The 23,996-nt window shown below is 39.3% G+C and overlaps 1 protein-coding gene across 2 annotated transcripts in view; it reads left to right on the forward strand.

Moving 5' to 3' along the window:
- LOC124596506 (EGF domain-specific O-linked N-acetylglucosamine transferase) overlaps nucleotides 1-20,357 on the forward strand; it is a 138,163-nt gene extending 117,806 nt beyond the window's left edge. For both annotated transcript variants that reach the window (XM_047135667.1, XM_047135668.1), the window contains exon 10: nucleotides 19,485-20,357. In XM_047135667.1, the coding sequence (XP_046991623.1) occupies nucleotides 19,485-19,637 (153 nt within the window). In that variant the 3' untranslated portion in view covers nucleotides 19,638-20,357. The remainder of the gene's footprint in view (nucleotides 1-19,484) is intronic.
- Nucleotides 20,358-23,996: the final 3,639 nt, after the last annotated feature.

The following is a 23,996-nucleotide window of genomic DNA, read 5'->3' on the forward strand; positions in this document are numbered from 1 at the left end:
CACTGTGTTCCAAAGAATTATGTTGATTTTTATAGTGAACATATCAGATTGTGATGGGTCTGTAATTATGTATTATCACTTTGAGACCATCATAGTTATAGGTGGAGACTTTAATCTAGCATCCATTGACTGGAAAAATTACACGTTTATCACAGGGGGCAGAAGCAAAGATTCTTGTGAAGTTATTCTAGGAGCGCTCTCAACATACAACCTTGAGCAATTGGTTAGAAAACCAACTTGAGATGGGAACATGGTCTCAAAATGATAATACATAATTACAGACCCATCACAATCTGATATGTTCACTATAAAAATCAACATAATTCTTTGGAACACAGTGTAGAGCTGAATTTATGATTTGAAGTCACATGAGACATCCACAACGTCTCAGCACAGACTCTTGGCGACAAACAGTCCTGATCTTTTTGAGAAAGTTAAACTTAAAAAAAAAAACCATGGAGTTTTCTTGTTTGAGAAAGCAAATAAAAGTGTCATTAATGAATATCTTCATAGTCAGCTCCAAGCATTCACCGCGGGACACAAAGATATTGAGCATCTTTGGTCGGAATTTAAAGGTATTGTTCACCACGTGCTAGAGAAGTATGTGCCTAGCAAAAGTATAGGGGAGGGAAAGGATCCACCTTGGTACAACAAACATATTTGGAAGTTGCTGAGAAAGCAGTGAATTTTGCACAGTCATTTTAAACGTAGTCACTGCCCCACTGACAAACAGAAATTATGCGAAATGAAAGCAGCTGTCAGAAGGACAATGAGAGACTCTTTTAATGAATTTGAAAGCAGTATTTTATCTGCAGATTCTAAAAATAACCCCAAAAATTTTGGTCATACGTAAAATCTATGAACGCTACAAATAATTCAATACCTTCTCTTGCTGACAGTACGGGTAATGTAACTGATGATGATAAACAGAAGGCCAAAATTCTAAACTTAGCTTTCAAAAACTTGTTTATGATAGAGGACTGCAGCACCATTCCCCCTTTCAATTATTGAACAGACGAAAGGATGGCTGACATAGTGTTTAGTGTATCTGGGATTGTAAAACAGTTAAGATCCTTAGACGCCAGAAAGGCATCTGGCCCAGATGGTATCCCCGTAAGATTTTATGTTGACTATGTTGCAAATATAGCACCATTCTTATCCGTCATCTATCAGAGATCATTGGAACGGCGGAAAGTTCCACAAGACTGGAAGAAGGCCCAGGTCATAGCAATCTATAAAAAGGGTAGAAAATCAGATGCACATAATACCGGCCAATTTCACTGACATCGATTTGTTGTTGAATCATGGAACACATTTTGTGTTCAGACATAATGACCTTTCTAGACTCTGAGAAGCTCATCTGCAGAAACCAGCACGGTTTTAGGAAACAGCGGTCATGCAGGACACAGCTGGCCCTCTTCATGCATGATGTACAACAGGCTCTAGACACTGGCTCCCAGGTTGATGCCATATTTCTCGACTTTTGAAAGGCGTTCAACTTGGTTCCACACTGTCGCTTGCTACAAAAAGTGTGCACTTACGGTCTATCCAATGACATATGCGGTTGGATAGAAAGTTTTCTAACAGACGGGGAGCAGTATGTCATCCTGAATGGGGTAACTTCAACAGAAACAAGAGTAACTTCAGGTGTGCCCCAGGGCAGCGTAATAGGTCCTGTGCTTTTTACGATTTACATAAACGATCTGGTTGATGGTATTGACAGTGGCCTTAGACTGTTTGCCAATGATGCTGTAGTCTACAGGAAAGTAGTATCCCACAAAAGTTGTGAACAAATCAATGAGGATTTGCAGAAAATAAATGTGTGGTGTAATGACTGGCAGTTATCTCTCAATATTTGTAAGTGTAATCTATTCCGTATAACAAGGCAAAAATCCCCATTAATGTATGAGTACAAAATAAATTATGTCTTTGGAAGCGGTAACATCAGTCAAGTATCTGAGTGTGACTATTCAAAATGATCTCAAATGGAATGATGAGATTACACAAGTAACCGGTAAGGCGAACTCTAGATTGCGGTTTATTGGTAGAATCCTGAAGCGATGCAGTCCTTCATCAAAGTAAATAGCTTACAACACGTTGGTTCATCCAGTCATGGAGTGTTGTTCGTCTGTGTGGGACCCTTACCAGTTGGGTCTGATTCGGGAGATTGAGAAGGTCCAAAGAAGAGCGGTAAGAATCGTGACTGGTACATTTAGCCATCGCTAGAGCATTCCAAATCTCATAGAAAGTTTGAAGTGGGACACACTTGCAGATAGACGACACACTAAACAGAAGGGGGTGGTCTCTAAATTCCGAAATCCAATCTTCACCGAGGATGTAGAGCATATATTATTACCACCAACTTTCAAATTGTGTAATGATCATCATCCAAAGATAAGGGAAATAAGAGCGCATACTGATGCGTTCAGACAGTCATTTTTCCCTTGCGCGATCCGTGAGTGGAACAGAGGGGGAGGGGGGGGGGGATATGACTTTGGTGCGAATTGTGCCATCCGCCACACATCGCTTGGTGGCTAGTAGAGTATAGATGTAGATGATGAGCAAGGATCATCAAACAGCTGCAAAAATTGTAAGCTTATGTTGTTGGTGTTAGCTTCTTGTAAAATTTTGGAAAATGTTTTATGCATACACAATATGGCATTTATGGAGACTGAGACTGTAGGAATCAACATAGATTCTGTATACAATAGTGATGTGAAACCCAGCTCACTCTGTTCATCCAGGAGACCCAAAAGACAGTAGACACTAGTGCCAAGGTTGATGCTGTGTTCTTTGACTTCCAGAAGTCATTTGACACAGTTCTACACAGTCGCTTCAAGAGTAAGAAAAAGCATGTAGACCACCAGGCCAGTTTTGCAACTAACAGTAATAGAGAGAAAGCTTTAGACTTTAGTGTAACTTTGGGCGTACCCAAAGGAAATGTTAGAGAACCATTGCTTTTCACAGTAGATATAAACTGCCTAGCAGATGGCATCAGAAGTTCCAAGAGGCTTTTTGCAGATGGATTTTATAGGCATAGTTTTTGACCTGATGGAACTTGAAATAGCTCCTCCTGTGTTGATCCTCCTCAACCACCACTACCACCAATACTACTACTTCTGCCTTTACTAAGCCATGATTGCTAGGATTAGCAACATTTTTACTTATTGATAATGTAAGAGTAATTCGTACTGCTAACAGCTTACTTTGCTCGGTGACAAGTCTTTAATGTCACATCCTAGACTGGTGACAGTATGCTGACCTCCCAATGCTCTTAGATGATGCAGTGATACACCACAGTGGTGATGATCCAGCCAGTTTAATGTGAGCTTAGGTGTTTCTAAGCACTGCACTGCCAGTGCAAGTGGTACTGATATTGGAACCCTCACTTTGAACACACATAAACTTTCTGTAATAACGGATTAAGATTGTCTATTACATCATGAACCAAACAATAACAATTCTTGAGATGAATAATATAAGCAATAGTTCCAGATATAAATTCTGTAAGTCCAAGCACTGCTACTTTGTTATGCATACATATTGAAATTATAATGTTAAGCAAAATTCCACTTTAAGTCTTGTAGTGGTGGAAACCACATGTTCATCAGTTATTGTACTATACAACACAAGTCCAAATCAGTTCTGTTAAATAGCAATGGAAGCAACTGACAGTGAGTTCACTAATGGGTGGCCTTATATTCACATGATCAGCCTGCAGTACATTGGCTTTTGTGCTGCATGCACTCGTGCTGCATGGTGGTGATGTTATGCATATTGATATGTCGTCTGTTTCTTCCATTTGAATGTCTGGTGGGGTTACTAAAATTGTTCCACTTCATAATACTGTATGAACTTTCAACAATCAGACTGTTCATCTGATAATTACATAGGTAAACAATCAAGCCAGTGTACAAGTTCCAGAATGTGGGAAATACAATCTCATGTTTAAAATAAGCAGCACACGGAATTGACAGTTAGTGACATTTCATTGCTATGCAGTGGGAGAGAGTAGGTAAACCATACTGTCTGAAATCCCCCCCCCCCCCTTCCAGTGTCCAAAATCATCCCATTTGATGAAAAGCATAAGTTATTAAAAATGTAGAAATAATGTTCACTTGCTAACTTTTTGTCATCATTACAAATATAAATTTAATGCACATTTAGCGGTAGGATATCTCTACTTTTATTATTATATGAATTGTGTTACTGACATTTTAATTTTATTTTTGTAGATCCTCTTAAAATGTGCTCCAAAGAAATAAAAAATTTATCACTTTCACCAAGAATGGGAACTGGGCTACTTCTCTACTATGGTAAAAGAAAACTGTTTTTGCTTAATATGCAATACATCTGTGCAATACTGAAAAAAGGAAATTTAGAGTGACATTGTAACACAATTCATAGTATATATCAGACTGACTTTCCACATAACAGAAAAATAAGAAAGAGTAAACTGTAAGCATTGAACTAACAATTAACAGGCCAAGAAAACATGTTGTCCAGGACTACTGAGCAAAGTAAGGCTGCAATGGAAGCTTCTTTCCAAGTTAATTACAGAACTGCACAAAAGTGCAAACCTTTTTCTGATGGAAAATATATCAAGGAAATTTCCAAAGAAGTGGCAGATTCACTGTTTGTGAATTTCAAAAATAAAAATGAAATTAAGAAAGCTATTCATGGATTACAGTTGTCTCAAACGCTGTGATGCCCCATATCAAAACGATGAGTGGAAACATAAACAGATGACTACAAAGAGATATTGTCCACTGTGTTGCTTTTTCGCTACAGCTTGACGAGTCAACAGATATCACTGATACCACACAGTTACTTATTTTTTTGGGTGGTCTTTGAAGATTTGTCAGTGAAAGAAGAACTGCTAAGTATGATTTCCTTAAAAGGAAAAACTCATGGTCTTGATATAGTCATAAAAATCAAAGGATATATTAGTGGGATTAAGCTTCCTTTGTACAAACTCGTATCAGTGACAACCGATGGGGCTCCTGCAGTGACAGGTATTCATAATGATTTTATTGCTCTTTATCACAAAGACAAAGATTTTTCAGACTTCTTTAGCTACCACTGCATAATTCAGCAACAAGTACTGGCCAGTAAGAGACTAAACACAAAACATGTAATGGATATTTGTTTCAGGACTGTAAATTCCATGAAAGGAAAATTTCTCCAAAGGCAGCTCTTTAAGCTGTTAGATGAGAAGGAACAATATTTGGCATTGCACACTGGTGTGAGGTGGCTGAGTCAAAACGAGTTTTTGCAAAGATTTCAAGATCTCTTGGACAACATAGTAAAATTTCTTGAAGAGAGAGGTGATCATTATCAGCAGCTGCATGATTTAGACTGGTAATTTGATTTAGCATTCTTAGAAAATTTTACCGGAAAACTGAGCACATTAAATCTGGAATTACAAGGCAAGAATAAAACAGTAGCATACATGATAAGTTCTATTGCATCATTCCATAGTCAGACAGCGCCTATATAGTTGTCTCTGAGAAGACAAAATTTCAACAATTTGTAAACATCAAGGATCATATGGAAAAACATCCTACCTACAGTTTCATTCCTGACAAGTACACGGCAGAAATTAAGGCAATTGTATCAGACTTCGAAATTTGAAAAGTATTGAGAAGTTGGTGGAATTCATCAGTTACCCATTTGATAATTCCATTGATCATAGTGACATCTTTGAAATGGCTAAAAAATTTTCAATTTGAAAAAATGTATTGAACAACTACATTCATGTTTTGGTTCAGCATATTTATGTGAATCAGCATTTTCCTGCTTAAAACAAACAAAAAGTAAACACTGTTCTTGCTTGACAGATGCTCATACATTGGATTCTTTAAAGTTGGCAATTTCCTACTACAAACCTGACTTTGCTAATCTAGTGGAAGATGCTGAGACACAGTGCTCACAGTAATATGAATAATTAGTTAGGAAGAATAATTTTCAGTTTCATGTTTTCCATCTTAATAAAATAAAAACTGCTACATAACAGTATACTGTTTCATTTAAAATTTCAAGCTGTATGTACTTGGTTTCATCAGTAAACACTAGATCATGAGTATAATCAAGTTGGCCACCACTGCTCTAGAGACATACAAAAATTATGTATAACATGTAGTTCACTTATTTGATCCATTTCATAGTCCCTTACTTGTCTAAGTGTATCACAATTGTGTGAGAGAGCTTGTGTTACAACCTTGTATTTTGCACAGATGGCGAGCTCTGGGTACCTAAAGTCTGTACAGTTATAGACCCTATTATGCCATTTCTGCATACAGTTGGAGTACTGCATGTACAGATCATGATCATTGAGGAAGTGAACTGAGCAGTACATGAGTTACTTTCAGCTGTTCCCTTCATGCCTAAGTAAAGGACACTGGGGGAAAACCCATTTTAGTGTTAAAGAAGTTTGGAAGAATTCCATGTCCATATCAGTGCCTGTGAAGACTTCACAACAGGTGTCCTGGTGTTCTTCCTTTTTGATTATCCCCATCTTATCTTTCTTTTGTCCCAAAGGGAGGAACTAATAACCCTGAATGGTAGAATGATTTTGTATACTTTTGCCTATGTGTCTATTGGCAGTACTAGAAGTTTTGGCTCCTCAAAGTAAGTACTGCACAGCAATTCTGCTTTCATAATTCACAGCAATTCTGCTTTCATAATTTTATAGTGTTTACAGACTTTGCCAAAGCTTTTGATAAGGCTAAAAAAGGAGGTTCTTCTCAACAGGGAGACATATTGGCTATCCCAGCAAATTAAATAGATATAACAAAAAAGTGTGTTTAATATCAACTCCGCTTCTTGTATATCTACATAATGCAAAATAGGAGGCTAAGTAGATAAGGGTGTCCAAATACATAAGGATATCTGTCTTTGTAGACAGAGAATTTTGAGACCTCTATTGTTAGTTCTATAAATAGTTCTACTGGTGTAACTGAACGTAGGTAATGTAGATGTATAGTTTTTTCAGTGACTGTAAAATTTTACCATGAGTGAGAAGTAAGGGCTCTGTCGTAGATTTGTGAGTAGTGGGTTATGGTGTGGGATTTGCTCAAAGTATTTTGATTGAGGTGGAATGCAGTCGGGAAGCCAGTGGAAATTCTAGCGAGATCCTCTCCTGGGAATGCAGAATCTATAGTAGAAATAAGTTGATAGAGGAGCAGTAGTGTAAGATGTGTGCCCTTCAGGTGCAGTTACAACGTGCAAAGGAGGAACTAGATAGGTTGAGGAGAGTGAAGGGAGGTGGGGAATGGGAACTGGCAGTTGGCAAGAAAGCTAGGAGGAGGAGGTATTCAGATAATTATACTTTGCGTATATGCAATACATTTGACCAACTGCCAGAGTTGAGTGGAGAGGAGCCTCAGAGCCTCTTGTAGCTGTAGGTGTAGGAAACATGCAGCAATCCTAAGCATTTAGGAGGCTTAGGTCAGTTGCAAAGTCTAACAGAAAGAAGAAAGTTCTGCTGCTAGGTAGTTCTTATGGTAGAGGTGTGGGCCAGCAGTTGCAGGAAGTGTTAGGGAGTGAGTACCAGGTCACCAGCATTGTGAAGCCTAGTGCAGGGTTGGCTCAGCTGACTGACAGTGTAGAGGAGTTATGTAGGAATTTTACAAAGGAGGATCAGGTAGTGATAGTGGGTGGAGCAGGGAACTGTCTTGATAGGGGTGAGGAATATGATGTAGGTGGTGACTTGGTAAAGATAGCTACTCAAACTGATGGCACTAATATGCATTTCATGCAACTGTTTCAGCATCATACTCAGCCTCATCTTAATGTGGCTGTTAGGTGTGTTAACGTGGGGCTGCAGAGGGCACAGATGGCAGAGGGTATGGGTCACATTTCAGTGGTGCCACTTGGGTAGATCAGGTATCACTACACATGGCCTGCACCTCAACAGGTATGGGAAGGGGAGGCTGGCAAAGCTTATAGGTGACAGTGTAGTGGGTGGTGGTGGGATCACTCATGTAAAAATTCCTGTAGTAGTTGGTGTTAGAGCTGCACCTTTCTTAGGTTGAAGTCAGCTGATAGGTATACATGCTTAAAGGAAGTCCCTCTTAACAAAGGGCTTACTTTCACAGGACATCATGTTTCCAAGTAGAGAAGGAATTAGCATATTTTGTCAGAATATAAGAGGTATTGGAATAAAGTTAGTGAACTGCTTATAGATGTTGACTCTGAAATTATTGGTATATCGGAGCACCACTTAAATAATTTGACAATTCAGAGGCTTCCTTTACCAGCATACAGATTAGCTGGCTGTTTTTCAAGGAGTTCCTTGCGGGGTGGGGGAGTGGCTATGTACATAAAAAACAGTATTCGATTTGAGTCCATAGATGTATCATGGCACTGCACTGAACAGATATTTAAATGTTGTGCAGGGGCAGTTGAATTTAGTGAAACTAAACTTCTAGTTGTTGTAATTTATAGGTCCTCTAACTCTGACTTCACAGCATTTCTGCCCAAGCTAGAGAGGGTTCTTGATTCATTTTGTAGGAAGTACCAGAAATTAGCTATAGGTGGTGACTTCAGTATAAATTTTGCATATGATGGTGCAAGAAAAAGGATGTTGGTAGATCTCCTAAATTCATACGATCTGATGCAGACTGTATTTTTTCCAACTAGGGTGCAGGGGAAGAGTAGTACAGCCATAGCCAATTTTTTTCCCATTACTAGATGGGCATTCTGTTAGTAAAAGAGTAAATACTATGTAGGAAAGTTAATCCAACAGCAATTGAGGTTTTACTAAACCTTGTCAAGGAACAAGAGTGACAGGATATTTATAGTGCCAATAACATAGATGATAAATATAATGCTTTCCTCTATACATTTCTCGTGCTCTTTGAGAGTTGCTTTCCATTAGAATGTTCTAAATGGGGTACTTGCAGTAGTAGGCAGCCCAGGTGGCTGACTAGTGGGATAAGATTATCATGTAGAATGAAGTGGGAATTATATCAAAATGTTGGAAGTATTCACAATCGAGCTACAGTAACCCATTACAAACAGTATTGTAAGGTGCTTAAAAATGTTATTAGGAAGGCATAGAGTATGTGGTGTGCAAATAGAATAGCTAATTCACAGGATAAAATTAAAACCATACGGTCAGTTGTGAAGGAAGTGTCTAGTCAGCAGCAGAAGGTTGATAATATAAAGTCAGTTCATAGTAAAAATATTTCTGTTACTGATAAATCAGATATATGTACAGTATTTAACAATAATTTTCTGAGCTTTGCTGGTGAATTAAATAAAACTTTAGTTTTTTGGTAAATGCGTTTCTGAGATTGATGTCTGAAATATTCCTCTGTGATACAGACAAGAGGGAGATTGAGTCAATAATTAAATCACTGAAAACTAAGGACTCTCATGGTTATGATGCAGTGTCTAGCAGAATATTAAAGTACTGTGCTGCACGTGTTAGCATTGTATTTAGCCATATTTGTAATTTTTCCTTTAGGAATGGTCAGTTTCCTGAGCAATTAAAGTACTCAGTAGTAAAGCCACTTTATAAAAAGGGAGAAAGTGATAATGTAGATAATTTTAGAGCTATTTCTATGCCATAAGTGTTTGCAAAAGTTATTGAAAAGGCTATGTATGTAAGGATAATTGATCATTTTATATCACACGATTTGCTATCAAATGTACAGTTCGGCTTTAGAAGTTGTTTAACAACTGAAAATGCTATATTCTCTTTTCTCTGTGAGGTACTGAATGGGTTAAACAAAAGGTCTCGGACGCTTGGCATATTTTTTTAATTTAACTAAGGTGTTTGATTGTGTTGATCACAAAATATTGTTCCAGAAGTTAGACCATTACAGAATACGGGGAGTAGCTCACAATGGGTTCACCTCTTACTTTGGCAACAGACAGCAAAAGTTCATTATTCACAGTGTTGAGAATGGCTGTGATGTGGGGTCTGAGTGGGGTACTGTCAATTGGGGGGTGCCCCAGGAATCAGTGTTGGGGCCACTCCTGTTACTTATTTATATAAATGATATCCCCTCTAGTATTACGGGTAACTCTAAAATATTTCTGTTTGCTGATGACACTAGCTTGGTAGTAAAGGATGTTGTGTGCAACATTGGCTCGGTTTGAAATAGTGCAGTACATGACTTCAGTTCATGGCTTGTAGAAAATAAACTAACACTAAATCACAGTAAGACTCAGTTTTTACAGTTTCTAACACACAATTCAGCAAAACCTGACGTTTTAATTTCACAGAATGGGGATATGATTAGTGAAACTGAACAGTTCAAATTTCTAGGTGTTCAGATAGATAGTAAGCTGTTGTGGAAAGCCCATGTTAAGGATCTTGCTCAAAGACTTAATACTGCCATTTTTACTATTTGAATGGTATCAGAAGTGAGTGATTGTTCAACGCGAAAATTAGTCTACTTTGCCTATTTTCATTTGCTATTGTCATATGGTATTATATTTTGGAGTAGCTCTTTTCATTCTAAAAGGATATTTTTGGCTCAGAAATGGGCAGTTCAGGCAATAAGTGGTGTTAGTTCACGAACCTCTTGTCGACCTCTGTTCACGAGTCTGGGTATTTTGACATTGGCCTCTCAATACGTATATTCCTTATTGTCGTCTCTTGTTACCAATTTTAGTTTATTCCCAAGAATAAGCAGCTTTCACTCGGTTAATACTCAGCAGAAATCAAACTTGCATTTGGATCGGACTTCCTTAACTCTTGTGCAAAAAGGTGTGCAGTATACTGCTGCATCCATTTTCAATAAGCTGTCACGCAGATTCAAAAATCTTAGCAGTAATCCGCGCACTTTCCTCATGGGTCACTCCTTCTATTCTGTCGAGGAATTCCTTGAAAAATTAAGCTGATTTTTATTGTATTGCTGATAGCGTTTACTTAAACTTATGGACTGACTCTTTTACAGTTCATGAACATTTATTTTTATCTGTTATTACATTTATGTTGTAATTTCATGTAATGACACATTCCATGGCCTTGGAGATTTGCTCCTCAGTTTGGTCCTACGGAACTTGATGAGTAAATAAAAAAATAAATAAAATTTCTTCAATGAGCCATCAGGGTGCACCAGGGTCCACAAAGGGCTGCAGGTCACCCGTAAATGAATCCAAGATTCCAGCTTTCAATGCTGTAGCAAAGAGGTATAGATTAGACTTAAACTGTTAATTTAGCAACTGTTCTTACTCAGTGTTGGCTGCTATGGTAGCAGACTGGGGCACAGCATAGGGGTCAGACAATATCCAATATAGCTAATGTTATATTGCTAGAGAAGGCCGAAATGCACGCTATAAGCTCACGCAGGATGGCGTGAGGTCTGAAACAGGATACGTAATGAATGCTATAAAGAAAAGTACGTAGCTTCTGGAATACTTAACTTTAATCCATCATTTGTATACCTCGTTCTTGATGAGACATGCTTCATACGATAACTATCAATTGCTATGGCGCCTTGCTAGGTCGTAGCCATTGACTTAGCTGAAGGCTATTCTAACTATCTTCTCTGCAAATAAACGAGGCTTCGTCAGTGTTGCATCGCTAGCTAAGTCGTCCGTACAACTGGGCGAGTGCTAGTAAGTCTCTCGAGACCTGCCGTGTGGTGGCGCTCGGTCTGCGATCACTGACAGTGGCGACACGCGGGTCCGACATGTACTAATGGACCGCGGCCGATTTAAAGCTACCACCTAGCAAGTGTGGTGTCTGGTGGTGACACCACAGCTAATTGCAACAGCTGTATTCTCTGCAAAGACCCTTCTTGAAAGTTATAGTAAAGTGTGGACTGTTACAGTTAATCATTGTCCTCGCCTGAGACCAGGGCAGTTCATACAGATTTTTGAATTAAATCCCACTGTTTATGGTTCTGGATGAAAATTTTATTTGAAGATATTAATATTCATCCTTCATGAGGAAACAAGGCTGGCCAAAAGCATTTAAGAAACAAACCTGCAATTGGTTCTTAGTGAATTTGGTGAGGTATTTCATTTTGTAGGCATTACGTGCTACTTTATATGCAGCCTGTGCCAAGTAACACACATCACATGGACTACAAAATATTGTTCTTCTGGAATGGTATCATGTTGCTGTTGACTGGACACAGAGTAATTGAAATGATAAACCATTTTTATGACTTAGAGCTGAAAGCCAGCGAGGGGATTGTGGTGGAGCAGTTGAGAGGCTATTGTGAGACAGGTGCTTCAGTTGTCACAGTGCTGTGTAGTCAGTACAATAAATGTGCTTAAAAGACTCAATTATGCAAAAAATCCACAAAAATTATGTGGCTGCTGATAAAAAATAATAAACTACGGTCTGCAACACTAATGTCTTGGCCTTATCATTCTTCACTCCCCCCACCCCAAGGGGCTCACCAGTCCTTTGTTGCACCTCTTTCCTTCCATGCTGCATTCTATCCCCCTGCCATTCTTTTTCCCTTCTCTTGGGGAACATGTCTCATGAAACAGGATCCTGCAGCCTCTGCGCGCCACAGCCGTGAGTCTTTGAAGGCTTGCACTTGGCAGCTGCCGAGGTGAGTGCCCTATATTTGTTCCCTCCTCCCAGTTCCCCATTATGACCCTTCTCCAATGGAATATTCATGGCATTAGATTCAACAAGGAGGAATTATAGCTGCTTTTGGAATCACAGCGTCTGGTTGTTATCTGAACCCAGGAAATGAAATTGCATCCTAGCGACCAGTTTGACCGCCCGCATTTCCTTCTGGTCTGCTTTGACTTTCCCTCCGAGGACGGGATTCCATATCATTGGTGAGTCATGCTGCTCATTTGGGATGACATTCATGGCCAAACTATCCTACTAAACACCTGGCTGGAAGCTGTTACGGTGCACATTATCCTTCCCCACTTCACCTTTTCTGTATGTAACATCTACATACCTCCATCATTTGCTGTCAGCAGGAGAGACTTCCTCCAACTTATTGGTCAAATCTCTCACCCCTTTTTGCTGCTTAGCAACTTTAATGAACACCACCCCTTTGGGGCTCTTCCAGAACCTGTCTGAGAGGTACCCTCTTGGCTAATCTCAGCCAACCCAAACTCATCTGCCTTAACACTGGAGCACCAACATTCGTTTCAGACTCCAAGCGCACCTATTCCCATTTGGACATCTCATTCTGCACTTCCCAGCTTGCCCAGTATCAGTGTGAATGGTCCAATCTCTCTGACACGTACTCGAGTGACCATTTCCTGTGCACTATCCATTGCTGACTCCTACCCCACCTATGTGTAAACTCAATTGCCATTGTTCTACGACTGACTGGAGGATTTACTCCTCCCTGGCGACCTTCAATGAACAGCATTCCCCCTGTTGTGATGACTAAGTACAGTAGCTTATGAACATTATCCTTACTACTGCAAAATGTTCCATACCTTGCTCTTCGTCTTTACCACACTGTGTCCCTGTCTTCTGGTGGTCTGAGGCATACTATGACACAATTCACACATAGAGTTGTACCCTCTATGTTTTTAACTGTCATCCTATGATGGCGAACTATAGTTGTTATAAAAAGTTGAGTGCACAGTGTTGGTGCACTCTTTGGGATAGCAAAAATGCTAGATGGATTTCATTTACTAGCTTTTGTAACAGTTTCACTCCCTCTTCCATTGTGTGGCACAACCTCCATCAGTTCTCTGGGATCAAAGTCCATTCTCGTATTCCCAGTCTGACCATAGCAGATTATGTCATTTTGGACCCTATTGCTATCTCCAACACCTTAGGACACTGTTTTGTGGAGATTTTGAGCTCCGCCCATTAACACCCTACCTTTCTCCCTCGAAAATGAGTGCAGGAGGCTTCGGTGATACCCTTCTCCTCTCAGATTCATGAATGCTACATGCCAGCTTTACTGTGAGGGTGCTAGACCATGCTCTCACTTCATCGCAGTGTCCTGCCCTAGAACAAGATGATATTCACATTCAGATGTTGCAGCACTTTTCTCTTGTGGGTAAGCAGTTTCCTCTACATATGTACAGTCACATTTGGGCAGATGGCACATTTTCCAGACCCTGGCATGAAGCTACTGTCATACCCATACCTACGCCCAGTAAGGAGAAACACCTTCCTCCTAGCTACCATCCCATTTCTCTCACCAGCTATGTTTGCAAGGTGTTAGAATGTATGATTCATGGCCAGCTCACGTGGTGGCTCGATTCTCGCAGTCTGCAATTGACCATCTCATCACTTTGTCAACCCATGCAGAAATACCAGACTATGGCTATGTTTTTGATTTGAAGAAAGTCTATGACACCTCCTGGAGGACTAGTATCCTCTGTACTCTATACACATGGGGCTTCCGAGGCCACCTGCCCCATTTCCTTCAAGAATTTTTAAAAGACAGAGTTTTCATGGTATGTATGGATTTGGCCTTATCAGACACCTTTATCCAGGAGAACGGAGTGCCTCAAGGCTCCATCCTGAGTGTCGTCCTCTTTGTCATAGTCAACCCTATCATGGCCCATTTCCCACTAGGCATGTCTAGCTCCCTTTTTGTTTATGACTTTGTGATCAGTTGCAATTCTACATGGACTTGTCTCCATGAGCAGCGTCTTCAGTGATGTCTCAATCATCTTTGCTTGTGGAGCATTAACAATGGCTTTCGCTAGTCCAATGACAAAATCATTTGTATGAATTTCTGGCAGTGCAATGGGTTTCTTCCACCATCTTTATATCTTGGGACTGATGCTCTTCCATTCGCTGAAACTACAAAATTCCCGGGGCTCACTCTTGATGTAAATGTTGTGTGACTAGGGCCTCCCATTGGGTAGACCATTTGCCGGATGCAAGTCTTTCGATTTGATGCCTCTTTGTTGACTTGTGCATTGATGGGGATGAAATGATGATGATTAGGGCAACACAACACTGAGTCCCTGAGTGGAGAAAATCTCCAACCCATCCGGGAATCAAACCCGGGCCCTTAGGATTGACATTTTGTTGTGCTGACCACTCAGCTACCGGGGGCGGACTCACTCTTGATAGAAAACTGTCTTGGTCCTCCCACATGTCTTACCTGGCCACACACTGTACATGGTCCCTCAATGTCCTAAGCGTCCTAAGTGGTACTTTCTGGGGAATGGACTGATCCCTTGTCTGTTCAAAACTAGAGTGTTTCATTTATTCATCTGTACATCTTACGCCATCTTAATACCATCGTGAATTACATTTAGCCACTGGCACCTTTTACTGTAGCCTGGTTGAGAGTTTCTATGCATAAGCTGCTGAACTACCATTGTCCTACTGGTGTGATGTTCTCCTCAGCAGATAAGCATGCTATTTGACTGCCATGCACGGCAACCCACCTTATGCCTCGTTTTTTGATGATCCCCTTGACCGCCAGTATCAGGTGTACCCTATTTCTCTGTTACCTCCCGGAGTTCACTTTTGGTTACTGCTCTGGAAACTTAACGTCCCATTACCTGCCATGTTCCTGATGGGTGTGAATCCTTCACTACCTTGTCTTCATGCAGCGGCCCATGTTCATCTCAGAAATTATTCGCTTCCCAAGGAAACTACTCCTGATTCGATCGATTACTGTAAGTTTCTCAACCTTTGCATGCAACTCAGCGGTAGCACCTTCATGTACACCAGTGGCTCTAAGACTGACCTTGGTGTCGAGTGTGCCTTTGTCAATGACACCGACCATTTCCAGTATCGGGTTCCAGAACACTGCTTAATATTTACAGCATAGCTCTTCACCCTGCCACCTTCAGAATTTGAAAGAGAGGTGGCAGGGGTAAAATACAGGGAGAGAACGGCCATTTACAATTTGTACAGAAACCAGATGGCGGTTATAAGAGTCGAGGGGCGTGAAAGGGAAGCAGTGGTTGGGAAGGGAGGGAGACAGGGTTGTAGCCTATCCCTGATGTTATTCAATCTGTATACTGAGCAAGCAGTAAAGGAAACAAAAGAAAAATTCAGAGTAGGAATTAAAATCCATGGAGAAGAAATAAAAACTTTGAGGTTCGCCGATGACATTGTAATTCTGTCAGAGACAGCAAAGGACCTGGAAGAGCAGCTGAATGGAATGGACAGTGTCTTGAAATGAGGATATAAGATGAACATCAACAAAATCAAAATGAGGATAATGGAATGTAGTTGAATTAAATCGGGTGATGCTGCGGGAATTAGATTAGGAAATGAGACGCTTAAAGTAGTAGATGAGTTTTGCTATTTGGGGAACAAAATAACTAATGATGGTCAAAGTACAGAGGATATAAAATGTAGACTGGCAATGGCAAGGAAAGCGTTTCTGAAGAAGAGAAATTTGTTAACATCGAGTATAGATTTAAGTGTCAGGAAGTCGTTTCTGAAAGTATTTGTATGGAGTGTAGCCATGTATGGAAGTGAAACGTGGACGATAAATAGTTCAGACAAGAAGAGAATAGAAGCCTTCAAAATGTGGTGCTACAGAAGAATGCTGAAGATTAGATGGGTAGATCACATAACTAATGAGGAAGTATTGAACGGAATTGGAGAGAAGAGAAATTTGTGGTACAACTTGACTAGAAGAAGGGATCAGTTGGTAGGGCGTATTCTGAGGCTCAAAGGATCACCAATTTAGTATTGGAGGGGAGTGTGGAGGGAAAAAATCTAGAGGGAGACCAAGAGATGAATACACTAAACAGATTCAGAAAGATGTAAGTTGCAGTAGGTACTAGGAGATGAAGAACCTTGCACAGGATAGAGTAGCATGGAGAGCTGCATCAAACCAGTCTCTGGACTGAAGACCAGAACAACAACAACAGCTCTTCGCCCTCTATTAGGCCACCTAGTACATCCAGCGATTCAGGCTTTTTAATTGTGTCATATGCTCCGATTCTTTCAGTGTCCTTCAGAGCCTTTGTGTGCTGTACACAGGCCGTTCCTTAGTGCAACAAATCCAAGAAAGCTTCCACTTGCTTGCTGTTGAGGGAGCCACTGTGATGTTCATGTGGGTTCCAGGTCACATTGGTCTGACAGGAAATGAGGCTACTGATGCTACTGCCAAGGCTGCAGTCCTCCTTCCTCGGTGTGCTAGTTCTTGCATTCCTTCAGATGATCTTTTTGTTGTTGTCTGTCAGCAGATGGTGTCGCTTTGGCATCACCACTGGTCTTCTCTTCTTGGGAACAATCTCTGGGAAATTAAACCTCTCCCAATAGCTTGACCAACCTCCTCTCAGCCCTCTCATCATGCGGAGATCATTTTAACTAGGTTGCTTAATGGGCACTGTGTTTTTAGCCATTGCCATTTGTTAAGTGGTGATCACCCACCACTTTGTGCTCATTGTCACCAACCTTTGACAGTTCACTATTTCCTGACTGAATGCCCTTTTTTTAACCACTTACATTGTACTGCATGTTATCCAGCTATTTTAGCGAACAATGCGTGGGCTATCAACCATGTTTTACTTTTTATCTGATGTAGCTACGTGGCGAAGAACATTTAATCATTAGTTAGGGACCTCCACTGTCTCTACGGCATATTCTGTGGATGTTTCTCCAAGAGGAGGTTCTTTTTTTTAGCTCTCTTTCCTTCCATCGATTGCTCACTTGCTTATGTGAAACGAAGTGGTCTCTGTGAGGCATTGAGGCATCGCAAAGAATGTTGGCAATGTCTTCCAGCAGTATTGTGTTGATTTTCATGTTCCAGTATTGGTGCAACAAATTTTACTACATTGTGTTTTGTACTTGGGCAGGAGAGCAATATTAAAGTTTCCTGGTAGTCTCCCATGTATGTGACAAACAAGACAAGTTTCGTGTTTGAGCTACAACCCAAATTGCTTGGAAGTAGATGTTAATATTGGATTGTTCTGGCCATTTCTCATTAAGTGGTATACAGTCAAAGATGTTTGGCTTACTTTTTCAGATAGGTTGAATGTTTTACATATTTGCACATCAGTGGTGTGTTTTTGTACCTCATTTCTCTTGCCACTTTTACTACTTTCTTCACTTGTACACTTTATACAAATGTTAATGAAAATTCAAGATAATTTAAAGGAATCAAAAAATGTGGCAGAAAAGCTTTGGTCAAGAAGAGATAAACAGTTATAGACATACTGAAAACTTGGAGTTTCTTATGACGTCTGGGTCACTTTTTGCTATACTTGTTTTTACAGTTACTGTACTCATTCACATACCTTGACGGATCATGCATAGTTGTCCTACAGAACACTAAGAATCATGTATTGAGTAACTATGACAATAGTCTCATACTGAACTTCTTGTTTTATGAACAAGAAAATAAAAATAAAACAAAAACAAATTAAATTGAGTGCCAGTGTAATAATAGCTGTGGCAGAACTGATGACTTATTGAAATTATTGGCTGTCAATTTTAGTGATTATTTCTATACAGTGAAATCAAACATTGCATCTACTTATAAAAAAAACTAAACATAGGTGAATTAAATGTACTCCAGCAAATGCACTCCATCAACAAACATAAGTTTCAAAAATGCAACTACTGAAGAGACAACAAAAATCATACGTCTTAAAATGATATTTTGACCAGTGACAACAGATGAATGAACAGTTCCATTAAATATGCCAGGAATGGTGAAATAATCTACACGGAAAGCCCATTGTCTTTAGTGTGAACACTTCTGGCTGCAAACATAAACAAACAAGGTAATAGACCTCCCAAGGAGAGCAGAAAAGTATAGGGAGCAAGCTCTACCTCCCCCTCACAGGACTGGCTGTCTACACTTGTGTCTCTTGAAAGCAAAATTGACACATTGTCATAGGGATCACTGATCCCTTCTGATGTGATGGAAGTCATACTTGAACACCATAATGGACCGGGTTTTCCCTTGTCTGTTATTTCAAAATGCGAAAAAAGCAACATACAAATCGAAGCAAATTGGAGTACATAAGCTAAAACTGCCACATTATAGTGTGTGTGCATACTGTCATTATCAGATACATAATAAATATAAACACATATTCTTAAAACAATCAGTATTTCATTACTACTCTTTTTGAAGATTTTTCAACTTATTAATAGTACTCACATCAGTATTAAATTTACACTCTGCATTTTAGCAGTTTGTTGTACTCTCCAATTAGTTTTGGTTCATTACAATATTGATACAGTTGTCATTTACATTTCCTATGACTCAGACAGTTTAGTTATAATGTAGAAGCGCTCTCTCTCTCTCTCTCTCTCTCTCTCTCTCTCTCCCTCTCCCTCTCCCTCTCCCTCTCCCTCTCCCCCTCCCCCCCCCCTTTCTCAGTAGAGTTTCAGTGATTATAGCTTTTATAAAAATATGCAGAATATTTGTGAAGAGCAAATAATATAAAGATTTAGGATTTGCCAATAAATATTAGTTGAATACTGTTTCATGTTTATAAATGTATCAATGATTTTTTGAAGCTGTCTCATAATATCATAAAAGCAGTTCTTTTGATTTGAAGAGGAAGAAAATCTTCCAACTAAGAAAAATTATTTTGCTTGTAATGATTCATAGTAGTGAATGGTTGGTCATTATTACTTCCAGGGTCACCATCCAGAAGGAGGAGCACATGCAAAATTTACCAATTATGGTTTTGACGTCACAGAGTTCCTTCGACTCGTAGAAATTGGTGCTAAACATGTAAAACACCATCAAGAATTTAAAAAGTTCCATTTGAGGGGCCATGATGAATTGTAGTCAGTAAGGGCTCAACTATTTTTAACTTGGAAAAATTTTACTTTTAGTTATAAATTTTCTGGAGAATGAATAGCGAATAGTAAAGTTACAATACTGCATAACTCAGTGACACAGATTGTGGATTTTGGAAACTAACCTCTCATTTCATTTGCCACTTTACTGAATCTCAAATATATAAATCATCGATGCATACTATCAGAAAAACAATTTAATAATACTTTTGTTATGTCAAGAAAATGCATTTTCTGGTGTATCAACATCAGAAAAATTTCAGATCTGTCAAATGTCCAAAGTCTTTCTGTGTGCAACACAATTATTTACCAGTGATTTACCAAAACATACAGTGTACTATATGCACCAGACAACCAGATTTTGTAAAAAAAGAAAGAATGATAAGAAAAATGAAAATGGGCAACTATCAGTTCTCAGGGATAATGTTATTTGAAAACATATAATAACATGCTTGTTGCTTGAACACCATTGGAGTGTGTATGATTCCTGCCTTCAAAGGAGCATTGACGTGAAAAAATGTAAATTGGGCTGCATTCTGTTGCATGTTGTCTTTATGTTGTTATGTGGAAATATATTGTTTTGAAACATTAGACATAAAACTGAAGGCCTTGAGGAAGAAATATACAGTATTCTGTTGGATAACATCATCATCATCATCAAAGGTAATCAGTGTGAATGCTGCAAAAGTATTGGGGGGGGGGGGGGGGACGGGAGTGAGGGAAGAGGAGGTAACTGGCAGTGTCTCCTTATCACCAAGATTGCTATGGTTGCAGTTGGCACTGAACATTTGCAGGTTTTTAAGTACCAAAGTTGATTGTAAATATTTAGAAATACATGTATGTATGAATTGTGTGTCAGTGTATCACAAAATATAGAAACCTGTAAATGAATTTAAAGAAAATTTGTTTTGATTTCAGTGAAAGCCTAATGACAGAAGTTTATCATATATTTATTCAGGATATAAAGGTCACAAATTGATTGTGTCTGCCAAAGTTGTATTACTGTTCATATGTGCACATTATTTGTGTACACTATGTAATTACATATTAGTAAATGTCATCCACTATTTTTAGAGGTACTTTTAAGAAACATAGTTCACCAATTATATTTTATATCTTAAAAGAGAAGGCCGATCTTGTCACCAGTAAACAAATTTGTTAGCTAGTTCACAGACTACTCAAAATTTTCTACAATGGTTTATATTATAGGTGATGGGCACTATGTGATATAATACTTATTTGAGAGATTGTGCACCAGCTTGTTTACTAATTCTGACAAACTTACTGGGTAATGGCAGGTCATAAGTCACAATAATGGTCAGTTGGCTTTGTACTGCAGCTTGGTTATGAGGCTGTCGTTTGTTAGAGTACCATTAAAATAAGACAAGCTGTGTCCATGTCATTATAATCTGTAGGCTGTCTTTTATCAGCTTACTTTTGTAATTATATATAAGAAAGTTTAACTTTATTTAAATTAATATTTTGTCAGAAATCTAAAAACTTGAACAACATGGTGTTATTAAACATTTCTAGCCAGTGTTGTCATTATTGATGTCTTGTGCTGTGATAATCTTTTATATGATATTTTGTAATGTATTGTGTAATAAAACAAGCTAATGTAATCTTTTAAGCAATTACTGTAATATATTCATGAACCACTATGTGTGTGTGTGTGTGTGTGTGTGTGTGTGTGTGTGTGTGCGCGCGCGCGTGTGTTAGGGAGGGAGGGGAGGGAGGGAGAGAGAGGGGGGGGGGAGGGGAGGGGGGCAGGGAGAGATTTGTTATGTGGTAGACCTGGGACAAGAATGTTGATAGTAAGGAATTATACCTATGTGCAGCTTATACCATCATAGGAATACAGTACTTATGTGGGGGGAAGTGACAGTCAGGTCGTAATGAATACTTTACCAGCTGCTTTTTCACAAGCAACTGTTACCCCACTAGTTTTAGAAATGCACAGTCTACTGGTCTTCAGAATGTGCATCGAATCAATAGGAAATGCTTTGTTAAGGAACTAGCAACTATGCTGCCCCACATGTGTTCAGTATTTTGTGACATTGTAAATCCAACAGCAAAGTATTAAATTAGTACCTCTTGACATCCAGATTATCATTATCACAAAAGCAAAAAGTATGGATGTGCGATTTAAAAAGGGGGGGGGGGGGGGGTAGGGGCACTGCACTCATCTGACTTATAAACTTTTTCCAAGTCAGTTTTAATGTGACCATCCGTATGTGGGGCTTAAGTGTAATCTTACCATATTATAGCCACTTTTTCAAAACAATTGGAACTTAAGTTGGCTAGTTTATTCAAAATGACATTCATCATATACATGAGAGGGAGAGGTTGGGGGAGGGAGACCTGCATCTAAATGTACACAGTAATATATATACAGAGTAATGGGATAATGATATACAGTCATTCACATCAACTAATAACACAATGTATGTAAGACAGATGTAACTAATGATCTAGCAAAGACTATTTAAAAGTATCTGACACTTGGAGTGCTGGAAAGACATGTAGAAAGAGAATGTATCAGATGAAAATTGTGATAATCTCAAATGAGAAAAATCTGTTAGTTAATGTCCGAGATGATAAATATTGTTTGTACTGTTCTTGGGTCTCCAGCCAGGTGCAGTCATTTTCAAACCACGATATTTCAACAGCGTTCCTTGCCGTCATTTTCTGGTGATACCTGCAGACTGAGCGTCTCCACTGAATCTCCTCCCCCCCCTATACTCTGATCGCTCCCCACCCCTTCTCCCGTGTCCTGCCGCACGCAGCGCTGCATGGGGTGGTGGTGGGAAGGGATGGGCTGCTGGATGCGAACTGTGGACCATCAGATGTCCTGTGGCCTTCGTCGGGTGCGGAAGTCGCTTTGGGTCGGCGCTGTGCTTTTAGTTGGCTGAGTACTGGGTCCCAGGCTTTGCTGAGGTTGAACCCAGCGTCTCTGCTGATCAGCCCATCAGCTACATGTATTTCAATTGCCTCCTTCAGAACACGACGACTGCACCCGACTGGAGACCCAAGAACAGCACAAACAGTTAATTTGCCGGGAAAGCCCTAATATCACCCATGATAAATATTGTTGATACAAAAAGATCATTGTATTACGAATTATGTATGTATTACAATGAAACTCTCACAACAAATGTTTTTCTTCTTTTATCACCACACAACCATGTTGATATCATTACATTAACTGAATGATACTTAAAAACATACCATTGACTGAATGAGATTTTCACTCTGCAGCGGAATGCAGGAGAGTTTCTGTAAAGTTTGGAAAGCAGGAGATGAGGTACTGGCAGAAGTAAAGCTGTGAGGACAGGGCGTGAGTCATGCTTGGGTAGCTCAGATGGTAGAGCACTTGCCCGCGAAAGGCAAAGGTCCCGAGTTCGAGTCTCAGTCCAGCACACAGTTTTAATCTGCCAGGAATTTTCAAACCATTGACTTTTTAGCTGACCCTTCTTTTTGTCGCACTGCCAGTACTCTGTTGTATTCCACAATGATATGATTTTGTGAGTTACTCATTCTTTTGAGATGTTTAAATAACAAAATGATAATGAGTTAGGGAATTACTGATGTGAGCAAGAAACCGGTTACTTTACAGAGAAATGGTCTCTCTCAAACCTAAGACAATAAATTAATTAAAATCCATGTCATCCAAATTAAATGATATCTATCTTAGTGTAAGATGAAAAGTCATGCAGAGACCAGTTGAATACACGGACTTACACGGCTTGGGCAAGAACAGATTTCACTTAAGCAAAAAACCACGCAGAAAAATGAAACATTTACTTCATTCAAATATGAGTGTCCCCGGACATTACCAAGTATTTAGAAACTTGGTACAATCTTTTGTAGGTCTGGTAGCCACGGAAAAATCAGTCAGTGCCTTTTGGCAAAATCGTCACATGTGGTGGTTTGTAACTGGAAGTTCTATCTTTTGAACATAATAATTAATAAACTGAAATGTAATGGTTTGTAATTGGAAGTTTTATCTCTTGTACATAATAAGTAATTAATAAAAACTACTACCACCTCAGTAATTTGGCTGCTTACACTTGCTTTAATATGGTTCAGCAGTAGTAGTTATTAAAATCATTACACATAATTATTGAGTATTCTAATTATGTATCAGAATATGTAACAAGGGACACTCAAAAAGTGAGGTGTGTTCTGTTTCTTTTGTTCCAAATTTGGATAACTTTGAGTTAGTGTTGCTCAGGCACCAAAAAGCGAAATTTACATCTTGCGGCCTGTGACCAAGTGGAAGTGAAACGCTGGATTCATACTTCACTAGATATATAAAAATAGATGTTTCATATAACCCACATATTAT

Source organism: Schistocerca americana, chromosome 2 (assembly GCF_021461395.2).
Source record: "Schistocerca americana isolate TAMUIC-IGC-003095 chromosome 2, iqSchAmer2.1, whole genome shotgun sequence".
Lineage (NCBI taxonomy): Eukaryota > Metazoa > Arthropoda > Insecta > Orthoptera > Acrididae > Schistocerca > Schistocerca americana.